Source organism: Lissotriton vulgaris, chromosome 5 (assembly GCF_964263255.1).
Source record: "Lissotriton vulgaris chromosome 5, aLisVul1.2, whole genome shotgun sequence".
Classification (NCBI taxonomy): Eukaryota; Metazoa; Chordata; class Amphibia; order Caudata; family Salamandridae; genus Lissotriton; species Lissotriton vulgaris.
In genome coordinates, this window is record NC_141693.1 from 314823301 (window position 1) to 314847333 (window position 24033).

At 44.7% G+C, this 24033-nt stretch overlaps 1 protein-coding gene across 1 annotated transcript in view; it reads right to left on the reverse strand.

Moving 5' to 3' along the window:
• The window catches only part of PANK4 (pantothenate kinase 4 (inactive)), a 482323-nt gene that overhangs the window by 103287 nt on the left and 355003 nt on the right, over positions 1–24033 (reverse strand). Inside the window, exon 15 of the mRNA XM_086921549.1 lies at positions 1376–1425. Coding sequence (XP_086777675.1) covers positions 1376–1425 — 50 coding nt within the window. The remainder of the gene's footprint in view (positions 1–1375; positions 1426–24033) is intronic.

Below are 24033 nucleotides of genomic sequence, written 5' to 3' on the forward strand. Positions count from 1 at the left end.
TGAAGGTGGAGTGATGTTCCCATTACCTATTTTACAGTGCCTTATAAACTAAACAGCCGAAATGAGAACATGTTGTCACTATTGACAGTGAGTAATGTGATCTTCCTACAGTAATAGGGTGGAGAGACGCACTTGAAATGTGGCGTTCAGAACAGAGGGCTAGCTTTGTGTGCCAAGAGCTAGGCCCACATTGGGTGCAAAAATATATTTAAAATTAACAGTAATTTTTTTTTTTTTAAATGTAGTTGGGACGGTGTTTTCAGGCAGAGGGACAGGAGTGTGGAGAGATTGGTTCTTACGCTGTGGGGTAATGGGGGTGGTGGTGTGTGAGCAGTGTGGTTGCAGCTCGGAGATGTGCATTCAGCCCCGACTGACTTGTCCTCTGGCTGCATGCTGATATTACCCCACTGAGGACCGAAGCAGTGCCCTGGCCTCCACGTCACAAAGCACTCTCTCACGGAGTGCAACAGTGCAAGGAGACACTGCGGCCTGGAGAAAAGAGATAGCGCCATTACCGCCCCAATCGTGGACCTTACATAATATTTAACACATAAACTATGGCAACAGAGTTCAGGGAAAGAACTCCAAAAATAACATATCCTATACAGGCATCCTAAAACCAATGAGTTCAGTAACACATCCTAAATTACCCGGAAACGTGTTTTTTGCAAGCTTCTTTGTGGTAATGGTAGGTTGTTGCATGTGATCTCCGGATCTTGTTCGGCATCATACTACCACTTGCTCTTGTGTCCATAGGCTCTAAAGAGGTTTCACTTCTCTGGGTAGTGATGGGGAGGGACTCCCCTTGCCCATAAGCCACCAGGCAGGAGAACATGCTTTCTTTCCCTCAGTAGGGACATAGGGGTGGCACGATCTACATGCCTCATCGGGGTAGGACGTAACTGGCCTGCACTCTTAAAGGAAGGCAAGGTTGCTCCCAATATGTAATGTGCGCTTAGCATAGGCTCCAATTGAAAACAAAAACAGCAAAACAACCTAGTGCATGTCAATTTAAATAAATGAGGAAAAATACTAGCTACAGTATCTTTTTTTTCTTGCTACAAAATAAATATGGATAAATACAGACGGAAATGTTAAAAAAATAAATACCATAAAACCGGGAGCCCTAGTTGTAATGAAGAATACAAAAAAGGTGATGGACGGAATGCTTGACTTAATCTAAGCTCCTGGTAATTACTCAGGGCAGTATTCAAGTTAATTTTTTTGCTCACCATGTTACCTCAGACTAAACCTAGTCGAATACAAATCTGCCTTGGTCCTGCTCCAATGGGAACAGGTTAGCACAAACTGCAAAATTACTGTAAGCAGCTTTTTACATGCTAGAGACCTCAATAATGGTAAAGCAAGGTATTACCTTCAATCTTTCTATCCACTCGCTGTAGGTATCCACCAGCCATGGACGTTCTGTAAAACAATGAAATCATAACATTACCAACTTGAATGAATACAGGACGCCTCTTACAGGAATACCACACAAGACAAACCATTAAAAGCTACAAAAATCCTTATTTCTTCAAGTAATTGCAGTGCTATATTATTATGAATTTATTTACAGCTCAAATAGTTTGACTTTTCAATGAGGTGTTGTAATGATGTCTGCCAATGAATTAGAACCTACAGCAGATTTCATGTGGTCTTTTGCAGATTGTTTTTGGCTCAGATGAACTGGGAAAACATACACAGGTTTCACTGTCCCACCCATTGGCTATTTCACTGAAAGAAGCTTGTCTGGAGACTACATCTCACCTGCCAGGGACCCTACAAAAGGCACCTCCACTACTTTTGTTCTGAGAAATCAGCGAATAACAATGGTGTATGTACAAATGTTTATTCTATACTAGCATACTGTTCAGAAAAAATGCAAACCATTATTGCAATAAGTATCAGAGCATAGTGAAGGAAAATAAGAAACTGAATGCAATGCATATAACAGACGTCATTTAAATTCCCTAACAGAAACCTACACTGGTGTAGTAAATTCGCATATACCTTAGATGTCTGCAATGTGCAGAACGCTCATTCGGTCTTCAGTCCTAGTCCATGGATGTGCCGCTGTTTCCTCATTCTGAATATCCCCTCAGCCTGGCATTCTTTTCTCTAGCTCCAGCACAATATTGGAGACTTACACAGTGAGCGAGAAATATTTTGACATAGTTCTCATTTACCTGGTTGCTTGTCAGAACTTGTCATAAGAATCGCACTGGTGTAAAACAACGCTGATGAATGGGTATTTTGTTTCCAAAATGCAGTCTATTTGTATTACCGGAGTGAACAAGTTACTTACCTTCAGTAAAGCTCTTTCTGCGGGATGCTCGAACAGCAGATTCCTTACCTTATGAGTTCTTCCCCCCCCAACCCCCTCCCCCCACAAGTGCCCGACTGGATGGGGAAAACGCAAAAGCAGTGCCTCTAAGCTCCTGTAGGTGGTATCATAAGACTAGAAGTGATGAGCAGAGCCACATATAAACACCACACATGCAAGCTGATCTCAGTTTGTTTCAACTATGCTGCAAGCTCATGCGGATGCGAGTCCGAGGACATGAAGGAACTACAATCTGTATCTGTTTCCTACTTCCGAAGACCAATGATGACAGTCATTTCTAACAAAGAACTTTAACAGAGAAATTTGGATGAAATGGCTCGGATGATGGTCACCTCATTGTCCTGACTAATGAGAAACGTGTGGGACTGTATAACTGAAACATTTGGGGGTATAATTATTACTGTGAGAAAAGAATGTAGCAGCAGCTGTTTCTATGGGAAGAGAGCCTTTGCTGCTGTGCTCTCTATGCTACTCTGGCTGGCTATTATCCTTGAAAATCCCGAGCGAGACTATCCGGATTACTTTGCCCTTCATCGGCTGGTGATGTTGCCTAAACTGTACCAATTCGGCCGAAGGATTAGCTATTTCTGACTTTTGCACACTGTGCATTAGTATTTCTCCGAATTTGGGTCTGTAAGAAAATCCAATTTGTTAATGAACTGTATTTTTTTTATTGTGTACTTACCTGTCACATTGAAATAACACAGAATTTATGATTCCCTTTTACGTGTGTACTGACCATTCATATTTTGAAATATTTAGATAAAAGTAACTTGATAAGTATTAAGAGTTTGTCTTTAGTGATGAGTTATTGATATATTGTGACTATGGTTGTTAGATAGGCATTTTCTTCATTATAGGTTCTCATGAAGTTAATAGGATCTGTCTCTTATTATCAAGTCCCTATTAGCTCTACCAAAGACCGGATATTTGTAAGAGGTTATTGAGTTTTCATGGGCCCAAAGGTTTTGGTTATAGCATAAATCCTATCTACGATGTAGGAGGGTTAGTGTGAATGATTATAAAAAAAATACACTGCTTCCGCTGGAGCAAACTCTTCTGCACTCTCCGATGCGGACCCTTTAGAAGAATGAATGAACCAGTGTGCTGATTGCTAGACGGGATCATTTTAGATAGAGGAGCCAATACCGCAAAAACAGATGGAGGGGTGAACGAGGGGGGCCCCGAGATGGGGATAAGATTCTGCCTGTAACTGGAGTATCCACCAAAAAGAGCGTTACCAAAGGTAACTGACGGATACTTCAAACTACAGAATTCTCACCTCAGGAATACATATCAATAGAGAACCTCCCTAGGTGATGGATCTGGGAAATTGCTCAGACTAAAAAGTTCTGTGAGACCGAGAGTGCAAATTGCACACCCAGATGGACCCGACTATCCAAGCAGCAATGCTTTGTGAATGTATGCACTGATTCCTACGCAGTTGCCAGACCTATCAAGGACATACACTCCGCACTCCAAATCAGTGGTGGCAGCTGTGGCTCTGGTGGAGTGAGCTCTCAAACCTTATAGAGGTTGCTTATTAACAAATGCATAGCAAATCTTAATGCAGAGGACTATTCATCGCAAGCAGATCTTTTTCTGTACCACCTTGCCCCTCTTTACTCCATAGAACCCCACAAAGAGCTGATCATCCATCTGGTGTTCTTTGATACGACTGGGATCCAAACAAATGCTTTTGTCCTGTTCCGATCGATGAGGCAGAGCAAAGAAGGTCAGAAGCATGATGGCTTGTTCTACATGGAAAGGCGTCAACACCTACGGTAGGAACACAGGTGGAGTGCAGCACCAGTTTTTCAAGGAAAAAGGACAAAGCAAACACAACAAACAGTTTTGCTTGAAATGGTTTTAACTGTCACATGTCATGTCACTAACTTGTCCCAGTGGCGTTCATAATCTGATTTTTTGAAAGGGAACCTGGTCGCCAGGATGACATTGTCCTTGGGAGGAAGATCAAAAGAACTCACATGCTGCCACTCCGTCTCCATACACAGAGATGCAGATTGTGCAGACTCAGATGCAGGACTCTTCCCTGTTTCAACAGGCGATCCTCCCACAGCGAAAGCTTGATCAGAGGACAGATGCTGAGGCCCAGAGGTTCAGGGTAATGCACCATGCTGTACGAATTTGGTGCCACAAAGGTAACTTCTGCACAATCACTCATGATTTCCTTCAGAACTTGGGGTAGGAAAGGTAGTGTCAGAAAGGCATGGAGGAGTCCCCGCGCCCCACTAAATGTGGAATACATTGCGAGAGAGAGCTTTCTGGGAAGCTGCAGCATATAAAAGTGCTGACCATGTACATTCTCAGCGGTGTCAAACAGATCTAGCCCGGAATTTCCCCACTATTGGATGATGCAATGCCAAACTAAGGAGTGCAATTGCCATTTGTGATCCACTAGGAGTCATCGGTCGAGTTTATCTGGCATTTAAAGCTACTACCTAGTAGTGTGCCAAAAGACAAGTCCTCTGATGATCCAATTAGTTCCACAGGAACAGAGCAAAGTTAATCTGCTTGTGGCCCACTATGAACTGCAGACTGCAGGTAGCGCCTGAAGGCCTTCAGCATAAGTATGTGAAACATGCAGGTCCAACAGCACTATCCAGTCTCTGAAATAGAGAGCAAATAGAACCTGGCCCAGGGTGAGCATCTTCAATTTCTGTTTGAGCAGAAATGCGTGGAGTGGGCAAAGATCCAGGATAGGTCCAAGACTTCCATCGTGCTTGGTCACAAGAAGTAGTGGGACTAACACTCTGTCCTCACTTCCGAGACCAGTATCTTCTCTAGGGCTATGTTGGCCTAATGAGACTGACAGGTAGTTAACTGACTGGTGTTCTGCTGGAAGCGGCAGGTGTGGTCGTGAAAATGCAATGGAAAGGGTAGCGCCTCTGGACAACTGGCAGTCCCATCATTTGGATGTAATGTTGGGCCACTCCTCCTGAAGTCAATGATCCTGACTCCCATCGGATGGATGTATGGCACTTCGAGTTTGTTGTGGGATGTCACAACAAATTGTTGAGGGATTACCAGACAGTAGTAGGGAGACCCAATGAACGTGCTGTGGCTCATCTTTCTTTATATTGATTGTTCCAGGTAGGAGTCTGCCTTTTCACCAAACAGGCAGGAGTCGATGAAAGGCAAGTCCATTGAGTCCTGTGGACCTTATCCATGCATTGCGCCGTATCACCAGGCTAGTTTTCATAACCCTGCCAAGACAATCTGTGGTATCTAGACTGAGCAAATGATACATTTGGTGGTACTCAGCCCAAGTGCCCAACAACGTGAAAGAGGTTCTGTGGGTGCCTGGCCAGGCTGTAGGACCTCTGTGAGGGTACTTGTTTTAACCTCCATAGTGGGGAGGGGAAGGTCAATGACCTCCGCAGTTCTTCTGATGTCAGTGGCAAAAGAAATACTTTCCTTTGTTGTTGACTCAGGGAAGGAAACCACCAAAGTATTGGGCGAGGTGTCCAGTCCATAGGGCTCTTATAACTCCATGTACCAGTAGTCCTAATGTGTGGCACATTCTTCTCCATTCTCTCCCATGTCATCTCCATATGGCTAACCCTGATCAAAGTCCGAACCAAAAAGCTGGAGTAATGTATGTGCATGGTCGAGCAGGAGTGTTATTGTGTCGGAGTGCAATGGGTTAACAATCGGTACAAGAAGATCTGGACGTGGCCCCGGTCGAGCTGTAGCAGGCTTAGAGGCAGGCAGAAAAATGGGTTGTGGGGCCTCCTCCCGCGTTCGTGGCATCTGAGCCGGCACTGATGAATAAGGGCTTGGCACAGGTTTGGGCACCGAGCCAGGTGCCAATAAAGAACCTGAGGTGGTTTCAACGAGTCCAGATGCTGCCAAGATTAGAGGGCGCTGCTTATCCTTTGAGCCGGTAGGCGTGCCAGAGGGAGCAGTAAGAATGCCAAAGATGCATTGCATAGGCTCATGAGACTTCAAATGTGAGAAAAATTGGCCTCAGTAACAACTTCGGGTGCAGGACCTGGTGAGATTCTGCACCCTCGACTTGAAGCGGGACCTGCGCAAAGCCTCCCCATGCTTCGCCATATAGAGTTTCACCTTGTGATCTCAGATGGCTTTCTGATGTTGGCCTTGGACTTATGTGACAGACCCAAACACAAAAGGACCACGCTATAGGGAAATCACAGGCATTTGCTGACCTTTCCTTTAAAAGATGTTCGTTTTTCGACCGGAAGCCAAGCACGGTACAAATCACACACACTTTGAGCAGTTCACCTTGTATGTGATTAAATCACTATCAGCACAGTTCATATTTTCTGGTGCAACTACATCTTGGAGTAGTATGGGAGCCGAAATGCCAGTATTAAGGTGCAGTCAACATGACTACACTATGAGTAGGCCAAATATGCTGGTGTCTTGATCACAATTCTGTTGAGCACCCCTAACACAAAGTTCACCCCCATTTGTGGGGAAAAAGTACTTTTTGTCCAAGACCGCCTTCAGAGTTTATCTGCATTACAGAGCACCTGGCACATCGACAGAGAGCCAGGCTCACTGTTGCTCTGAAGGTGTCTTGTACGGTCTTCAATTGCAGCGATCAGAACAGAAGTGCAAAAGCACAAACCTTCATAATGTTGTTTTGCAGCATAATGCGCTGCATAATGTCACTCTTCTTGCTGCTTAATTTAGTCAACCATGCCCCAAATTTGGGCCTTCCATTCTGCAAAAGTCTGGTGGCCCTGACTACATTGCACATTCCTGTATTTTCTGCGAGTAAAACAACTCCCCCAGTTCAAGGTGAGATCTTTCCAAACCGTTATTTACTACAATTTTGACTGAATTATTGCACACTACTCTTGGGTCAGATAATTTTATTTACCATAGAGGGTGTATGCATTGTTTGTCTTAATGGAGGCCCGGTTTCACAAATTTCCATTCCTGCGGGTTGAAACGTTGAAGGTTTACACAAATTAGCCTGGATTGTAATATTGCAGTTGGGCAAAATGCACAAATATATCATTGCCCTCTATGGAATTATTGTATTGACTGTGACGGGCATTATCATTTTGTATATATTAGTTTGATTTCGCCAGTTTCTCACTACACGAACACTGTGCTGCTTCACCTCTCATCAAGCACCGATATGTAAATATTGATATAATTTGATTTATCAAAATACATGACTCACCCGTTTGGGAGAATGTTCATATGGAATGTGTGCAAGTTATTCTGTAATGATTACTCCCAGGAGTCTCCGCTGCTGCTGCCATCACTGCGCTCCTCCCCCAGCCACTGCCCTTATCACCGCTCGCAGCCCCCGCTCCGCGGGTGCCGTTCGCAGCGGTTCATGCCCGACACCAGCGGAGCTCACCGGAGGGGAGGGAAGGAACGCGGGACTCCCACGACCAGGAGTCTCCTCTGCTGCCGCCATCACTGCGCTCCTCCCCCAGCCACTGCCCTCATCACCGCTCTCAGCCCCCGCTCCGCGGGAGCCACTCGCAGCGGTTTGTGCCTCACACCAGCGGAGCTCACCGGAGGGGAGAGAAGGAACGCAGGACTCCCAGGACCAGGATTCTCTGCTGCTGCCGCCATCACTGCACTCCTCCCCCTGACGTCACACAGCCTTTAAGCGTAAACCAGCCCCGCTGTGCAGGACGTGCGCCGGGCGAAGCCCGGGCCAAGGGCGGGCCCGTCCGCGTCCGTCTCAGCCAGGATGAGGCAGGGCTGGGCCACCCCTCTGACATCTGCTGCTCGTTACCGACAGGATCAAGCCATACCAGTTTGCAACTACTTTTAAAGGTACCTGTAACCCTTTACTTTAAGTGACCGGTCATGGGCAAGCGAAAAACAATGGAGGGACTGGGGGGGCCTCAAGAACAAACCCTGTACAGGGTTCTAAAGAAGAGTAGCATGAAAACGCCGAATAGCCTCGTTATGGACAGGATTGAACGACTTGTTGGTGAGTGTGAAGACATTTTATTGGCGGACTCTGCCTCGGGGGTTGAATCTGCGCCTGCTCAAAATAGCAAAGTTTACGCCTGCTCAAAATAGCAAAGTTACTAAAAATGATAAGTGTGCACAGACAGTAAAACCAAAAATACCTGATATGATTCCAAATCATTGTACTCAAAGCTACCTAGTAATAACACTGAGTCACCCCCAGGATCCCCTATCCCAGAGCTTACAAACTTTATGCATATTCAAATGCCCTTGTCGCCCCGAACACAGCCTAACCCGTGTCCCCTTGAACCCTCTGTTGTAGTGTGCTCTAATCAGTTCTTACCTCTATTGATCCAGACACATCTGTTGATCCATGTATTGTACCAGCACCAGATGTATTGACACATTCTCAGATGGAGGGGATAATGGTACCAGGTGCCAGTGGCCCGATGTTAATATCCCTAATAAATAGTCTAACTATTCAGGTGGGAGACCTGAAAGCTTTAGTTTTAGATCTTACAGCAACTGTTAAGAAATTAACGCCACCCCAGTTCCCAACCAATCTCTCTGCCAAATCGTACCCTTCTGAAGTGGCATGACCGGGCACTAAACCAGCAAGTTCAACAGGTCATCTCCAGCCTCATATCACACGTACCACTTTATCTCATCCACCTATGGGCCCCCCCACACTACCACTTCCGACCCAGAATAGAAGGCATACACGTATTTCACCAGATTACAATCATAGCAAACTGATTCCTCCTCCAGTTTTGTTTTCCTTGAATACTGCCACAAGACCTGTACAAAATCCTCCAGGGCATCTTACCCAACTTAAAAAACAGACTGTGTACATTACGAACGTCCCTAAATGCTTGGGCGGTGAACAGGACGACTCTCTTATTAATAAGACTACTCACTGGATCAGACATGTTAGGGGGTGTCGATCGCTGATAAGAGAGGATATTCTAAAAGCAAGGAGGATCTCTGTTCACAACCAACAAGCAGACACAGTTGAACTCACATTGGCCTCCCCTTTTCTGGTTGAGGGCCTCCTGGCTCTGGAGTTTAGGACTTGCCCTCCCAGTACATCGAACATTCAATTTAGAGCGACTGCGCCTATCATAGGTACAAACACAGTGACAATTTCTCCAGTCTATAATCCACCAAGGGGGTCTGGTCTAAATGATCACAATTGACTAGCAAATGCATCATACTTTACCTGCGGGCGCACTCTAACCCAGCCACAGACTACGATCGACCCTGAAATTAGTAATCTTCAGAATGTACATGTCCAGGCAATTGCACAGAATTCAGAGCCTTCCTACAATACCAGTAGATCTATTAATCCTGGGAACTTAGTCCTATCCCCTAATATACATATGGTAGCAGGCAGCACATTAGACTCTAACCCCATGCATGCCACTCTAGTGACCAATTTGAGGGACTTAAGAGTTAGGACCCCAAGTTTTAATATCCTATTGTGGAACATTGCTGGCCTCCAAAAGAACTTAGCCCTTCCTGAATGGAACAGATGTGTCGAAACTTACGACATCTGTCTCTTTCAGGAGACTTGGAACCATAAAGTGGGTTTTGCCACTTACTACATTCCAAAACAACAGTTGATGGACAGAATGCAGAACAATGTCATACATTCACCCCAGTACAGAGATCTGGGCCTAAATCCATCGTTTTTTTGCACTCCACACCACCCCAGTTCAGACATGGCCATATGCAAATCAGCCTTGACCCTGTGCCTCATGGGAACAGTCCAGCCCGAACTGCCAAGTCATGTCTTTCCTGGACCGGAATCAAGCATCCTAGGACTGGTTTCTGGCTATCAGCCGTCTTCAGCCAGGATAGCTTGACTCCAGTGGTGTGGAGAGCATGGGACTCACGTCTGAGCATACCCGTCCCACTCGGGGTGACAAATGCAAAACAACAGCTGATGGACAGAATGCAGAACAATGTCATACATTCACCCCAGTACAGAGATCTGGGCCTAAATCCTTACTACATTCCGGCAGTTTCAACAGTACCCAGAAAGGGGCGGCCATCTGGTGGTCTGTTGATTTGGATCAACATCTCACTGGACTGTTCAGTCCAACAGATAGATTGTAAATGCCCCGACCTCCTAAGGATAATCCTAAAGGATAATAAGACTGGGAAGATACTCGAGATCTTTGACATTTATGTTCGCAGCACAAGGCACGCAATGATGGAAGATTGCGCGCCTGGAAGCTGAACTCTCCCGCTGCATTCCAGAATCACACACTCTGGTAGCGGGAGACTTCAACTGTACATTCGGACCGCTAGCTGCTGAAGATATGCTAGGCACAGACGAGGAAGATGCAAAGCTGGGAGTCCCCCCCCCTGAAGTTAGCACCTGTAAAAAAGTGGACCCAAGTAGCGATTCAGATGAATTCTCTGTGCTTGGAATACCGGCTAAGGGCTACAAATGGGAGGTCACAGTCGGACCTGCTGGGAGCCCACACGTTTAATAGGCTAGGGCATTCCTCCAAGATTGATTACATCTTGCTCGACTGCAATTTCTGGAGCAATTTACTAGATATGGAGGTACTCCCAACCATCGACAGCGACCATAATCCGTTAAGCCTTTCGCTTAAACCGCCATGGCCTCCAAAGCTTGAGAATTCCGCTAAAATAAATTTAATGCAGACTAGAGAAATAATTCCTTCTAATTCGGGGTGGCACTTCAAATGGAATAAAGTGGCTCTTGAGGAGTCAACACTATCAGGCATTAGATCCACCCTATCAGGACCCTTAATAGGGCTGCAAAATATTTCCAACGATATAGACGCCTTACAGAAGATACCCTTAATTTATGAGGAAACCATCAAAACTCTGGGTTCATTCTTTTACTCAAACAGTAAGAAAATACATTTTAGCAGTAACCCTAATTATACATGGCTTACGGCATCTTGCAGACAGAAAAAAACGGCACTTATAAAGGCCGTCAAAAGCAAGTCCACCCCTGACATCATGTTAGCAAGAAAGGAGTATAAGGTGGCAGTCCTTAAGGCAAAAAAAGATTATGAGGAGCAGCATTGGCTGGCCCTATCAGCTGCTAGCCTGGGAAAGGATGCTAATCTATTTTGGGATCTACTGAGGAAAAAAACGTGCCCGGACTGTGAGCTCATCACCAATAACATTACAAGCAAAACCTGGTTTGACCATTTTCAGAATCTCTATACCGATAATGGAGAGGTCACTCTGGATGGCCCGCCAGTTGACCCTCGATCGGTTCCTGGGGACTATTAGATTACCTTTCACAGTCCAGGAGGTTGAAACAGCTATTCGGCGAATAGTCCCAGCGAAAGCTGCAGGGCCCGACGGCCTGCCAGGGGACCTCCTCCGAGCAGATCCTGCCAGTTGGGCCAAATTTCTATCTTTACTAGTAAACGCAATTGATAGTGGCTGTCCGATCCCGGACTCTTGGAAGGGGGCCGAAGTGGTACCAATTTTTAAGAAGGGGGCCAGGTACAATCCCGCAAATTACCGCCCCATAAGTTTGCTAGATTCAACACAAAAGGTGGTAGGACGTGTCTTGCTGGAGAGAATCCTAGCCTGGGCAGACGAAAATGAAGTCCTTTCGGACTACCAGGCTGGCTTTAGAGCAGGTATGGGGACAATTGAGCAGGTCTTCAGGCTGCTCCTCCTGTATTGGAAGGTAAAGGCAGTCTTTACCTTGCTTTTATCGACCTTAAGACTGCCTTTGACCTGGTCCAACGTGAGCGCCTGTGGCAGGCCCTGGTAGAGCAGGGGGTTCCAAGGCATATTGTAAACATACTGATTCGTCTCCACGAGGGCAATTTTGCCCAAGTGAGATGGGGCTCACAGGGGGAAAAAAAATCTCAGATACCGGTGAACAGGGGAGTCCGCCAGGGATGTGTGTTAGCTCCCACCCTATTCTCCATGTATGTGAATGGGGTGGTTCATTTCTTACAGCAAATACCATCTGATGCCCCATCCCTGGCGGACGAAAAGATTTCGACACTCCTGTTCGCCGATGATACCCTCCTCATCTCTAAAACCCAGAGCGGTCGGCAGACCCTCCTGGACAACTTCCAACGCTTTTGCACAACCAGAGGGCTCTCTATTAACACCACGAAGACAAAGTTCCTCACCCTTAACCCTTGTAGAAATTTTAGGAACCCTCCAGTGTTAAACTCCGTCCAACCAGAAAGGGTAACCCCCTTTGATTATTTGGGCATCCGCATCTCCGATTCTATGAATTGGTCACCGCATATACAGAAAATGCTCCTGTCTCTCAAAAGGGTGGTGGGGTCAATACTAAAAGAGCATTTCTCTTCTACGAGTAGACCAATTGCCCCCACCCCTACAATTTACAATGCCAAGGCAGTAAGTTCGGCCCTTTATGGCGCTGAACTGTGGGGGTTTTCTAATATAGACCAAATTGTACAATCGGAGAACACATTTTTAAAAGATGTAATGATGCTCCCGCAGAGGGTACCCACCAAGCCCCTCCTACATGACTTCGGCTGCCATTCACTAAGGGACACAGCACAACTTCGCCCACTTTTGCTCTGGGTGCGAGTGTGGCAGACCCCAGAGCTACTGAAATATGCAATAGGGCTGGGCGAGATCATGGATATGGACGGGTGGCATAAGATCCATTGGCTCAAAAACGTAAAGAAACTTCTTTGCGATTTGGGCCTCGACGAGGAATGGAAGAACAGATCCGCCCCGCCCAAGGGCGAGGTCAAGAGGCTATATTGGCAGTGGGTCGCTATAAATGATCTTCTTAATCCAAGAATAGGCAGGCTCACAGAAAAGTTCATGCAGCACAAGTCACTTTCGTGCTACGAGCCCTATTTAGATTTTTATCCAACAACCACATGACAGAGACCTTGCACCCTCGGCACCACTCCTGAGGCGGAAGCTGGGAGTTGCGAGTTTACATGCACTGAGATTTTAAAAACTGTAACTTTGATATTAATTTTGTTATCCTGTGTTATTTTTAAACTTGCACCGCATTTCTTGCTCTTCTCTACACTCTCTCCTGAGGCGGAAGCCGGGAGACGCTACTCTGCTCTGGTCAAGATTTTAAACATTGTATTTCACTTTGTATTTCCATACCTACCTTGCCACCTCCTATTTTTTGCGCCACACTTCGCCACCTTTGCCCCTACTCAGCCGATTAGGAGCTGAGGTGCATTCGGGGACAAGGAGGCTGTCCGCAACTTCAGCGGCCATCTTGGGGAGGCAGGCTCGCTGGACGGTGGACTAGGCTTGCCGCTATAAATCAATACGGGCATGGCTCCGCGCATTGGACGCGCCTCCCATGCGCCAAAGGTGCGCCTACGGAAAGCCCGTCATCGTCCCGGAGGCGGACGGACGGGCGTTTCACCTGACTATTCCTCGAGTAAAGGGTTCAAATATACTTCAGCACAGCTTATGGCACTAAGTGGAAATATCAGAGGCTGCTGCGCAGTTCTTCCCTATAGCTCTAAGGGTAACTCTTGCTGCCCTAGTTGTGGGCAGACACTGACTAATGGTTCTATCAAGAAGGTCTCGCCTGAGCTGGAGAGCAACCTTGATCCAATATCGGGTGCAGAGAATTTGAAAAACAATGTCACTGGTTTACTGCTGAATACCCGGTCCTTAAGTAAACATGCTCTAGACATGTTTTACTTATTATCTGAGTCTAAGCCTGCTTGTCTTTTTTTAACTGAGACCTGGCTGTAGGGAAGTCAATAATAATCACACTGGAAGATTGTGGTTGTAGACTAAGTTTATTCAGTCTTCACGGCTTCAATTCCAAGTCAGTAATACAGCCAACAGTCCCGAGTCCTAACTCCCCACATTCTACATATTCAAGGAATAATAACACACTGACTCAATGCACGAGCTTGTCACGAGCTACAGACACAGCTGAGCGCTCGTGACAGCTCACATGAGCGCAAGTACATTCCCAACACACCTTCCCCCCTTAAAAAGTAAACAAAAAAACCAATAATAAAAAAAAAAAATCAGTTCATCACAAAATCATTAAACCGAACAGGTAAACGATGAGAACGTATAGCTCTAGAGTTGTCCGAGTTATATTCAGTATGTGAGTGTTCTCCATCATCTCTCTGTTCCCCAACATCAAAAAAAACATTGCTGTCAAAATCATCCATCGATTGGCCAGTCCCATTAAACAAAGAAACTCTGCCCAAATTCCACACAGAACCACCATCAACCCTGACGGCATTTCTAAAAACTTCAATAACTTTCCTTGGACTTGACCAAACAGGAAAACCTTTACTCACACCCTCTTTCCTTTTAATGCGAACGGAATCACCCACCTTAATAGACCGAGTGGAAGTGGAACCAATTCTTTTAACCATGTCATGTTTCATCTTATCCTTATATGATTGAACCCTGTGTTGAACAGCTTCAAAATCAACCTTCAAACAATTTTCAAAACCAGCCAAGTTTTTTTTTAGCCACCAAGGAACTAACTTTGTACTAGGCTTCCGCCCTCTTAAAAGCTCAAAAGGAGTGACCAAAGTCACTGAGTTGGGTGTAAGCTAACAACATAGATTGCAATGCATTTCTCCAATTCAAATTACCCTTGATAGAAAGTTGTATGGCTTCTTTGATAACACGGTTGAAGCGTTCAACCTGGCCATTTGCTTCAGGATGGAAAACTGCAATCTTCCTATGAATGATACCGCATTTAACAAAAAACTCTTCCATTTCCTTGCTCACGAATTGCGGACCATTGTCAGTCACAACTTCCTGAGGAATGCCCTCTCTGCAAAAAATTTCATCTAAAAACTCTATCACCTGACGAGAAGTGACCTCTTTAACCATCTTGACCTCTGGCCATTTGGAATATTAGTCTATAAGGACAATACCAAAAGCTTCTTGTTTTGGTAAGCAACCAAAAGGCCCAATGATGTCTATTCCTAGTTTCCGCCAAGGGCCTGAAGGTAAGTCAATGGGGCAAGGCTCTGGACGTAAAGCAACAGCTGTTTTGTCACTGTTAGAACAATAAGAACAAGAACGCACAAAATGGTCCACACAAGAGTCAATCCCTGGCCACCAGAAAGACTCCTTTAAACGTCTTCTGGTGAATGATATCCCCAAATGTCCCTCATGGGCAATTTCAAGTAGAGTATTTCTAATAGAAAAAGGTGGAACAATCTTGTCACCCCGAAGAATTAAGTCACCTTCCACAGCAAGTTCTTCCTTAACCTTAAAAAAACCCATCATATTTCCAGATATCTTCCTCTGCTCTGGCCAACCGTTCATGAGATACCTCTTGACACTGCACAACTCCAAATCCTTGCTCATCTCTTCCAACCAAACATCCTCCTGCAAGGAAAATCGTTCACCACACACTAAATTGACATCAAGAAAAGTGAAAGCAACTTCACACTCCTCCTCGTTAATCACTTCAGGAGGATTCGTATCAGAAATCAGTCTGGACATGCAATCAGCGTGTACATTCGCCTTACCCTGAACATATTCAATACTGCACTGAAAAGATTGCAATCTTGAAGCTAATCTTGCAAGACGCGCCGACATGGTTCTGCCTCCACCTGGAGCCATGAGATACACCAAAGGCTTATGATCCGTTTTTATCAAGAATCTCGTGCCCCACAGGAAAGGCCTAAAGTGCTCAGCTCCCCAAACACAAGCCAATAACTCTCTTTCTATGACAGAATAATTTTTTTCGGCATCTCTCAAGGCTCTTGACGCATAGGCAACAACCCATTCTTTCTCACTATCCTCCTGCAGAAGAACTCCACCCAGACCAGAAGAACTAGCATCTACCATAATGATACATCTCACGCCGACCACAAAAGGTTTAAGACATGGAGCATTCACAACATACATTTTCAAAGACTGAAAGGCATCTGTCTTTTCACTAGTCCAAACGAACTTAGCATTTTTCTTCAATAAAGACCTGAACGGGTCAACCTTAACTGAAAAATTTGGGATAAACTTAGCATAAAATTCGATGAGACCTAAAAAGGCCACAAGTTGTTCCTTTGATGTGGGCACGGGAGCATTCGTGATGCTTTTAACATGATTTTTCTTTGGTTTAATTCCCATCCCACTAATAGTATGCCCCAGGTATTCCACCTCTTTTTGCCTAAATTTGCATTTGTCAAGACGTAGTGTAAGACCTTTCTCCGCTAAAGCAGCAATCACACACCTTAGATTATTATCATGTTCTATGTCATCTTTTCCATGCACCAAAATATCATCTTGAAATGCTATGGCACCACTCAAACCCTCCAAGGTATCCTTCATTAGCCTCTGGAACACTGAGGCTGCGCTCGCCAGTCCAAAAGGCATGCGACAAAATCTATATAAACCCTCAGGTGTGATAAATGCAGTTATGTTCTTAGACTCTTCAGCTAATACCACCTGATGATAGGCACTGGCTAGGTCAACACACGAGAAGACTTGTGCACCAGCTAAAGTGGAAACCATCTCATGAAGGTTGGGTAAGGGATGTGAATCCACCCAAATGGCACCATTGACACTGCGGAGATCAATGCATAATCCGAGTTCCCCAGTGGATTTAACCGAAATTACAATAGGGGAAACCCAAGGTGACGACTCAATTGGTTCAATTATGTTTTTCTCACATAAATCTTTTAGCATTTCTTTAAGTTTGACTCTATAGGATAGAGGAACATTCCTTACTCTATGCCTAACAGGAATGGCATTCTCATTTAACTTGATGACATGTTCGAATCCTTTATACCGACCCAAGGTACCACTGAAAACACTAGGAAAAGATTTGCGTAAGTTCTCTACTAGCAGTGAACTATCCCCAGCAGCACTTGAAACATCCGATGGTTGTACAACATAAACAGGAGGGTTAGCTCTGGGATCAATTTTCATCCCTAATTGGTGTTGGTGTGGCCAACTTAAAAGTGATAACCCAGATCTTGACAAATAAATTTTTCCAGATATGTGTCGGTCAGAAAACTGTATGTTTGCAATAAAATAACCAATTAGATCAATTTTGTGGCCTGTATATCCGCCAGGGGATACATCAGATTCAAGTAACTTCTTATTCGGGAATTGTTCTTGAAAAACACTTAAAGAAATAATGGAATACCATGCACACGAATCTACGAAAATTTCTAAAGTCACATCATCAATTGTTATAATACAAGATGGAAATTTAGTGCAATCTCCATCCACACATACATTGATAAAGAAACATTTCAAGTTAATACTGTTATCATCCAATTGATACCCTTCGCAGCATTCATGTATACAATTCATCTTCCCCGGTAATGACCTACAAAATCTTGTAAAATGGCCCTTATTGTAACATTTTGAACATGTCTTCCCTAAGGCTGGACAATTCTTACAATCCGCTAAGTGTCCATCACTTCCACACCTAAAACATAAAAGTTTTGAAGATTTCCTCTCATGTTTTTGATTCCTGAACTTGTTATCATTTCTAGAAAAGAATTCATTTCTCTGCGAAAAACTTTTCTTGGGCTTATCTAATTCTTTTGACACACTAAATACATCACTTTTATCATTGCCTCTAATCTCCTTGACAAACTTTTCTGAATGTTCTATAGACTTTGCAATATCTATGGCATTATTAAGAGACATATCGGAAGTTGTCCAGAGACGTTCCTGCACTTTTTTGTTATTTGTTCTCATCAAAATCTGGTCTCTTAATACTTGCTCATAAGATATGTGCTCGAAATCACAGGCAACAGCCAAAGATCTTAAAGCTGATACAAAATCCTCTACAGGTTCATCTGTGCGTTGCTTCCGAGAATAAAAGATAAACCTCTCCATAACAATATTCTTTTTCTTTCCATATCTTAAGCTTAACTGTAATGAGGCATAATCATACACATTAATATTCCCCGGATTTACTAGTGCTGGTAATGTTTTAAACTCTTTCAAAGCTATGCCACCCAAACAATGTTTTAACAGTGAAAGCTTTCTTTCCGGTTCACACTCCCCTTCCTCCAACACATCTACATAGGCTAAGAAGACAGGTTCCCAAATCTCCCAAGCCATGGGTGGTTCACCAGGTGATGATAGAAATGAAGGAGGAGGTACAATGCCAGACATATTAATTCAGAATTAGCACACTATACATACATAAGTCTAAATGCAGAATAACTGAAAATAAATAAATAAATAAAATAAATAAAAGAAATGTAATTCAAGATGTAAAGTCACAATAAGTAATTAATTAAATATAGTCATAACACGCGGAATGCGTGTCATTGAAAACCTTTCAATTGGTAAATCTTCCTCAGTATGGTTTCCTTACTAAACTGGAAAATTCAGGTGGAAACACGGTGAAACGATAACCCTGAGCGTTATTGTCAACACGATGAGACGATGACCCTGAACGTTATAGTCTTCTGCGTCGTTATTCCAGGATTGGCGTGTCTGCACAACAAGATCAACGAGACTTAAAGAGAACGAGTTAAAACATCTCTACTGCTCCCATTGTTGCGCGATGACATCAGCGTCGCGTTGGATTCACGTCGTGGTTACAATTGCTCATGCGCGCGTACTTCAGAAGAATGCTCGCGAGTCAAGTTCACCGATTTCAAATAATGCCACCAAAGATAAGTAAATCCTTCTTACTTCCTTTTTTTAAAAAAAAAAACCAATCTTCCGAATCCCAAATAAAAGTAGCAGTGGTTCTGCGCTGTTTCATGAGAATCTTGATAACGCTGAACCAATCATGCAGAGGTGAAATTTAAACAAGCAAAAATAAAAAAAAATGAAGATCTTGTTCCGCTGAAGTTCCTTCCTCTGATGCAGGTTACGAGTATCCCGCCCGTCGCCAGTGTAGGGAAGTCAATAATAATCGCACTGGAAGATTGTGGTTGTAGACGAAGTTTATTCAGTCTTCACGTCTTCAATTCCAAGTCAGTAATACAGCCAACAGTCCCGAGTCCTAACTCCCCACATTCTACATATTCAAGGAATAATAACACACTGACTCAATGCACGAGCTTGTCACGAGCTACAGACACAGCTGAGCGCTCGTGACAGCTCACATGAGCGTAAGTACATTCCCAACACTGGCTCTGTGAGCTTTCAGGGCCGGATAATGCCAGTGTCCTCCCCCCCCCACCCCCAACTATTTTTTGCTAAGAAAGGATCGGGTTACTGGCAAGAGAGGCAGGGTTGCATTGGTGGTTGATAAGTGCTTCACCTGTTCCATCGTCCCGACGGAAGATATCCATGGGGCGGAGGCTTAGCGTTTTTGCTCGTCTCTCTCTGCACATAAATCCTGTGCCGGGCTGTTGGTTTATAGACACCCCCGGTCCAATTGGCTCATTCCATGAGGACCTTTACACGGTTATCTCATCTTCAAGTGTGCAGTTTAAGCATTGCTTACTTTTGGGTGAATGTAATATCCATATGGACGTGGCAGAGGCTGTTGATACCATCAAGGTCCTGGATACCACCCCTCCACTGGGCCTGATCCCTTATCTTGCCACCCCCACCCACAATAAAGGCCACAAACTGGACCACATTTTTTCTTCCACTCCCATTGTTGTTGCTGCACCTACACCAGTGTTGTGGTCTGACCACTATCTGGTGAATTTTGACATCTTACATATAACCAGGTCAACAAACCGCGGTTTGAGTCGCCAGTCCCTGGCCTCTCGTGCTTTTCACCGCATGTCATCTGACATGCTAGCACAGTCTCTGATGGTACATCCTTGCCTGTTCACCGGTGATGTAGTGGCTGACTTAGATCTCTTTCAGATTTGGCTCGCAAAGCGCCTTGACGAGCTAGAACCCCATCAGGTGGTTCGCAAAAACACCACTCGAGCCTCAGCTCCCTGGTTTACGCCGGCACTCAATGTTAGTCGAAGGCTTTGTAAGAAGGCCGAGAGAGCTTGGCGTAAAAAATATGATGGGTTATTGAAGGAAGCCTTTAGGGAGTGCACTAAGATCTATCATAATGAAATTAATCTGGAAAAAAAAGTCTTATTTTGCCAGGAGAACTGATGCTGCCACTAATACCAGCAAGGAAATCTTTGCGATTGTGAAGGAATTCACGTCGCCCTCATCCATAACATCAAAACGTTCACATTCTGAACCGTGGGTTATTCAACTGGCAGATTTTTTTGCCAATAAAATTAAAATCATTCAGTCGTCTTTTTCGCCATCAGACCCGGTCAAGGCCCCCAATTCTTCTCTTCTTTCACCTTGTTCTGCCTCTGAGCGGCCTTCACTTTCGAACTTCCCGACCCTCTTGCCAAAAACCTCGTTGGATATCTTATCCAAATTAAAAATCGGGCTCCCCGCTGGATCCGTGTCCCGCTAAGTTCCTTGCTAAATTAGCACAAGTCATTAACCCTATAATCAACCCGATTTTAAATCAATCCCTTGACACTGGAGTGGTTCCTCAGGCCTGGAAACATGCTCTTATCCTTCCTCTACTAAAAAAGCCAAACCTTGATCCCGGCATTCATGCCAACTACAGAACTATTTCACTTCTCCCAGCATTTGCAAAGGTTGTGGAAAAGCATGTGCAGTCCTCCCTCTTGGATTTTTAGAGACACATGATGTCCTCCACCACACCCAGTCTGGGTTTCGTGCAAACATGAGCACAGAGACAGCACTGTTGGAGGTCATGGAAGCCATCAAGGAGGTCTTGGATGTCGGAGAAAAGGCGATGCTGGTGATGTTCGATCTTTCGGCGGCTTTTGATACCGTCCCCCATAACCGTCTCCTTTCAAGATTCTATGAGATTGGTTTAAGGGGGAAGGCTTTCAGTTGGTTTGAGTCCTTTCTATCCGACCGCCAACAAACAATCTGGGCCCCTCCGTACTCTGCCTTAGTGCCGCCATTGGAGGTGGGAGTTCCTCAGGGGTCTATCCTGAGCCCCACTATTTAATATCTACATGTCCCCTTTGGCAGCACTGGCGGAGTCCTATGGCGCCCAGATTGTATCGTACGCCGACGACTCACAGCTTCTTTTCACGTGTGAAAAGAACACGGACTTCGATGGAGAGAGGATTAAGAGCTGTTTGGGGGCCGTTTTCACATGGTGCCAACTGAATCATCTGAAATGTAACTAAGACAAATCGGAGGTTCTCTTTTTCGGTTGTCCTCCGGATCCCTGCTGGAAGTCCTGGTGGCCGGCGGCGATGTTTCCGCCCTCCGTGGCCACTTCAGTGGCCAAGAATTTAGGAGTAAAAGTGGACAAGTGTCTCACTTTTAAACCACAGATCCTGGGCTTAGTGGGACAGTGTTTAATTTTTTTTAAAATGCTGAGTAAATTTCTCCCACTTTTGTCCCTTGCCCACAGGAGGACCACGGTTCAGGCCTTGATCTGTTACAGGCTGGACTACGCAAATGTGCTATATTTGGGCCTTCCCGAATATCTTCTTTCGTGCCTTCAAATGGTACAAAATTGCGCTGCACGAGCAATTTTCAGCCGGAGATCCAACACTGCAGCACTTCTGAAATCTCTTCATTGGCTGCCTGTACGCAAACGTATTTCCTTTAAAACTCTCACCATGGCATTCAAAGCTCTCCATGGTACGGGTGCTCGCTACCTTAGGAATAGAATCCGCTTCCACCACCCTGCTAGATCATTACGTTCTGCATCGCTAGCGCTGGCCACAGTTCCGTCAATTAGGCGAGCCCGCATAGGGGGTGGCTCTTTTAGACGACTGGCACCCCAACTCTGGAATGCACTGCCTTTGTCTTTGAGCAAGACAGAGAATCTGCTTGCCTTTAGGAAGGATCTCAAAACTTGGCTGTTAGGCCAATGATCTCTTCGAGTTTTTGTGCTCTGTGCCTGCTAGGTCTGACCGCGCCGGGACACTCTGCCTGAGTAGCTGAGCGTTTTATAAAACCCATCATAAAGTAACATAACAGAGCACTTTACTTCGAGTTTAGGATAGGCACACTGCGAACAAGAGAAATGACTGCTCATTGGACGCCTCCCCACCAAACTACAGCTTCCTGCCCATGCTGTGAGGCTCTAACCGAGTCAATTGCCCATTTTATGTTTGTCTGTCCAGCCTATAAGACCCCTAGGAGGTGTTGGCTGAAGCAAGTTTGCATTAAGATGGGCACTGGTAGTCATCAAGCCGCACTGCGTATTCTACAATCTGATACTCGGGACCTCTATGTTTGTGGCCTAGCCAAATACCTTAAATGGGCTTGGAGCATTAGAGCAAGGAAAATAAATTCCAAGTCCTGAAGCATGAACTCTGAAGACGGACCCTCCCACTACAATTTGTCATTCCCTTGTACCACCATATAGTCCTATAGCAAGCCTTCTAAAAAAAATATATACCTATTGCTCATTGTTTTCTGTGTTAATCATTTTTAAAGTTTTTATATACAATGTTTTTATGATGCTTTTATGATGTGCCCAGTACGGTTTTCTTTGTACAATATTTATTGGACTGTACACCGTTTAAGGTATTTACTTATCGAAATAAAGCTTTATGAATCTGAATCTGATTACTCACACCCTTAGCACCCAGAAATAGCCTCTGAAAATCTATATACAAGTGTTTCTTTCAGACTCTACAAAAGAACCATTGTTCCTTAATAAATTTTGTTTTTTATATATTTTTTTAATTTAAGTTTTACAGTACATGAAACAGACAGTGTAAAGACATTAGTCATATGGAGGGCGCAGAAGGAAGTCAGTAAGTCCGCCAATCCAATACAATCTACCCGAGTCCCTATGTGACGAAGCGGCGTCAGCTGTGGCTCTGTTTACATCTTACATCAATGTGGTATCAAGCTTTAATGCTGACAAGTGTGACACCCTTTCCGGGTATGCATGGTGCTTTGGTGTACACTGGACGCAATCAAGAGAAAGGACCTGAGGGGCGTTCAGACGTCTCTGGAGGATGGCGGCACCACCATGGCGTCCATATCTAGCATGTGGATGGTATTTTTACCTTGTGATTTACTTGTTTGCAAAGCCCTGAGGAATACGATCAGACGAAATGTGTTACAAGTTATTTTTTTTTTTATTTCTGGATTACACATAATAGACGGGTATGTTACCTTATACCATCTGTGTAATGTACTTAGAAATATTTAGTTGTATTTTAAAAATGTTACTTTTTATGTACGAATAATTCTTCTTCTTTGTACAATATATTGTAATAAAAGTGAACATTATTGTAATTTTTGTGAGACTGAATCTAAGTGGTGTGCTCCAGACTATCATTTAGTATATAGTCTGGCAATTAGTTGCTTTGTGGATGTGGCTACAAGAGACTCCAGCGCCCGACAGGGCACCGGTTCTGCAGGGAAGTCTGTGGTGCATGTCCCGAGGGCTCCTCAGATCCTGTAGTAAACATTGAGGGGAGGGCACAGGGCCCGTCCCAGGAACCCTTCCCCGGTTCAACATTTTATTCAGGTAAAGGTTCCCACATTTGGAGAGCCCTTTGTGAGATAGTTGGGTGATTACTTTGGGTTCATGAGTGGATGAGATCTGCTGGTGCTGACGGAGGGGAGCGCATAGCTCATCTTCTTTCCAAGTAGGCTTAAGAACTCTGGAGGTGCATTCTGGAGTCGACATATGTAGACAGTAGTGTGGGAAGAGTCACAGCGTAGGATACGCAATAGGAGTGGAGCGACTGTCAATTTTGACTGCAACGTGTTGGATGAAAGTCAGGGTGAAGCCAGTAGAAGGCAACGTGTGTCTGGGTGCACAGGTAATATAGGTCTGGGGCTTTGAATGATACCATGTGAAAGGGAAGTGTGAGGGTATCCCA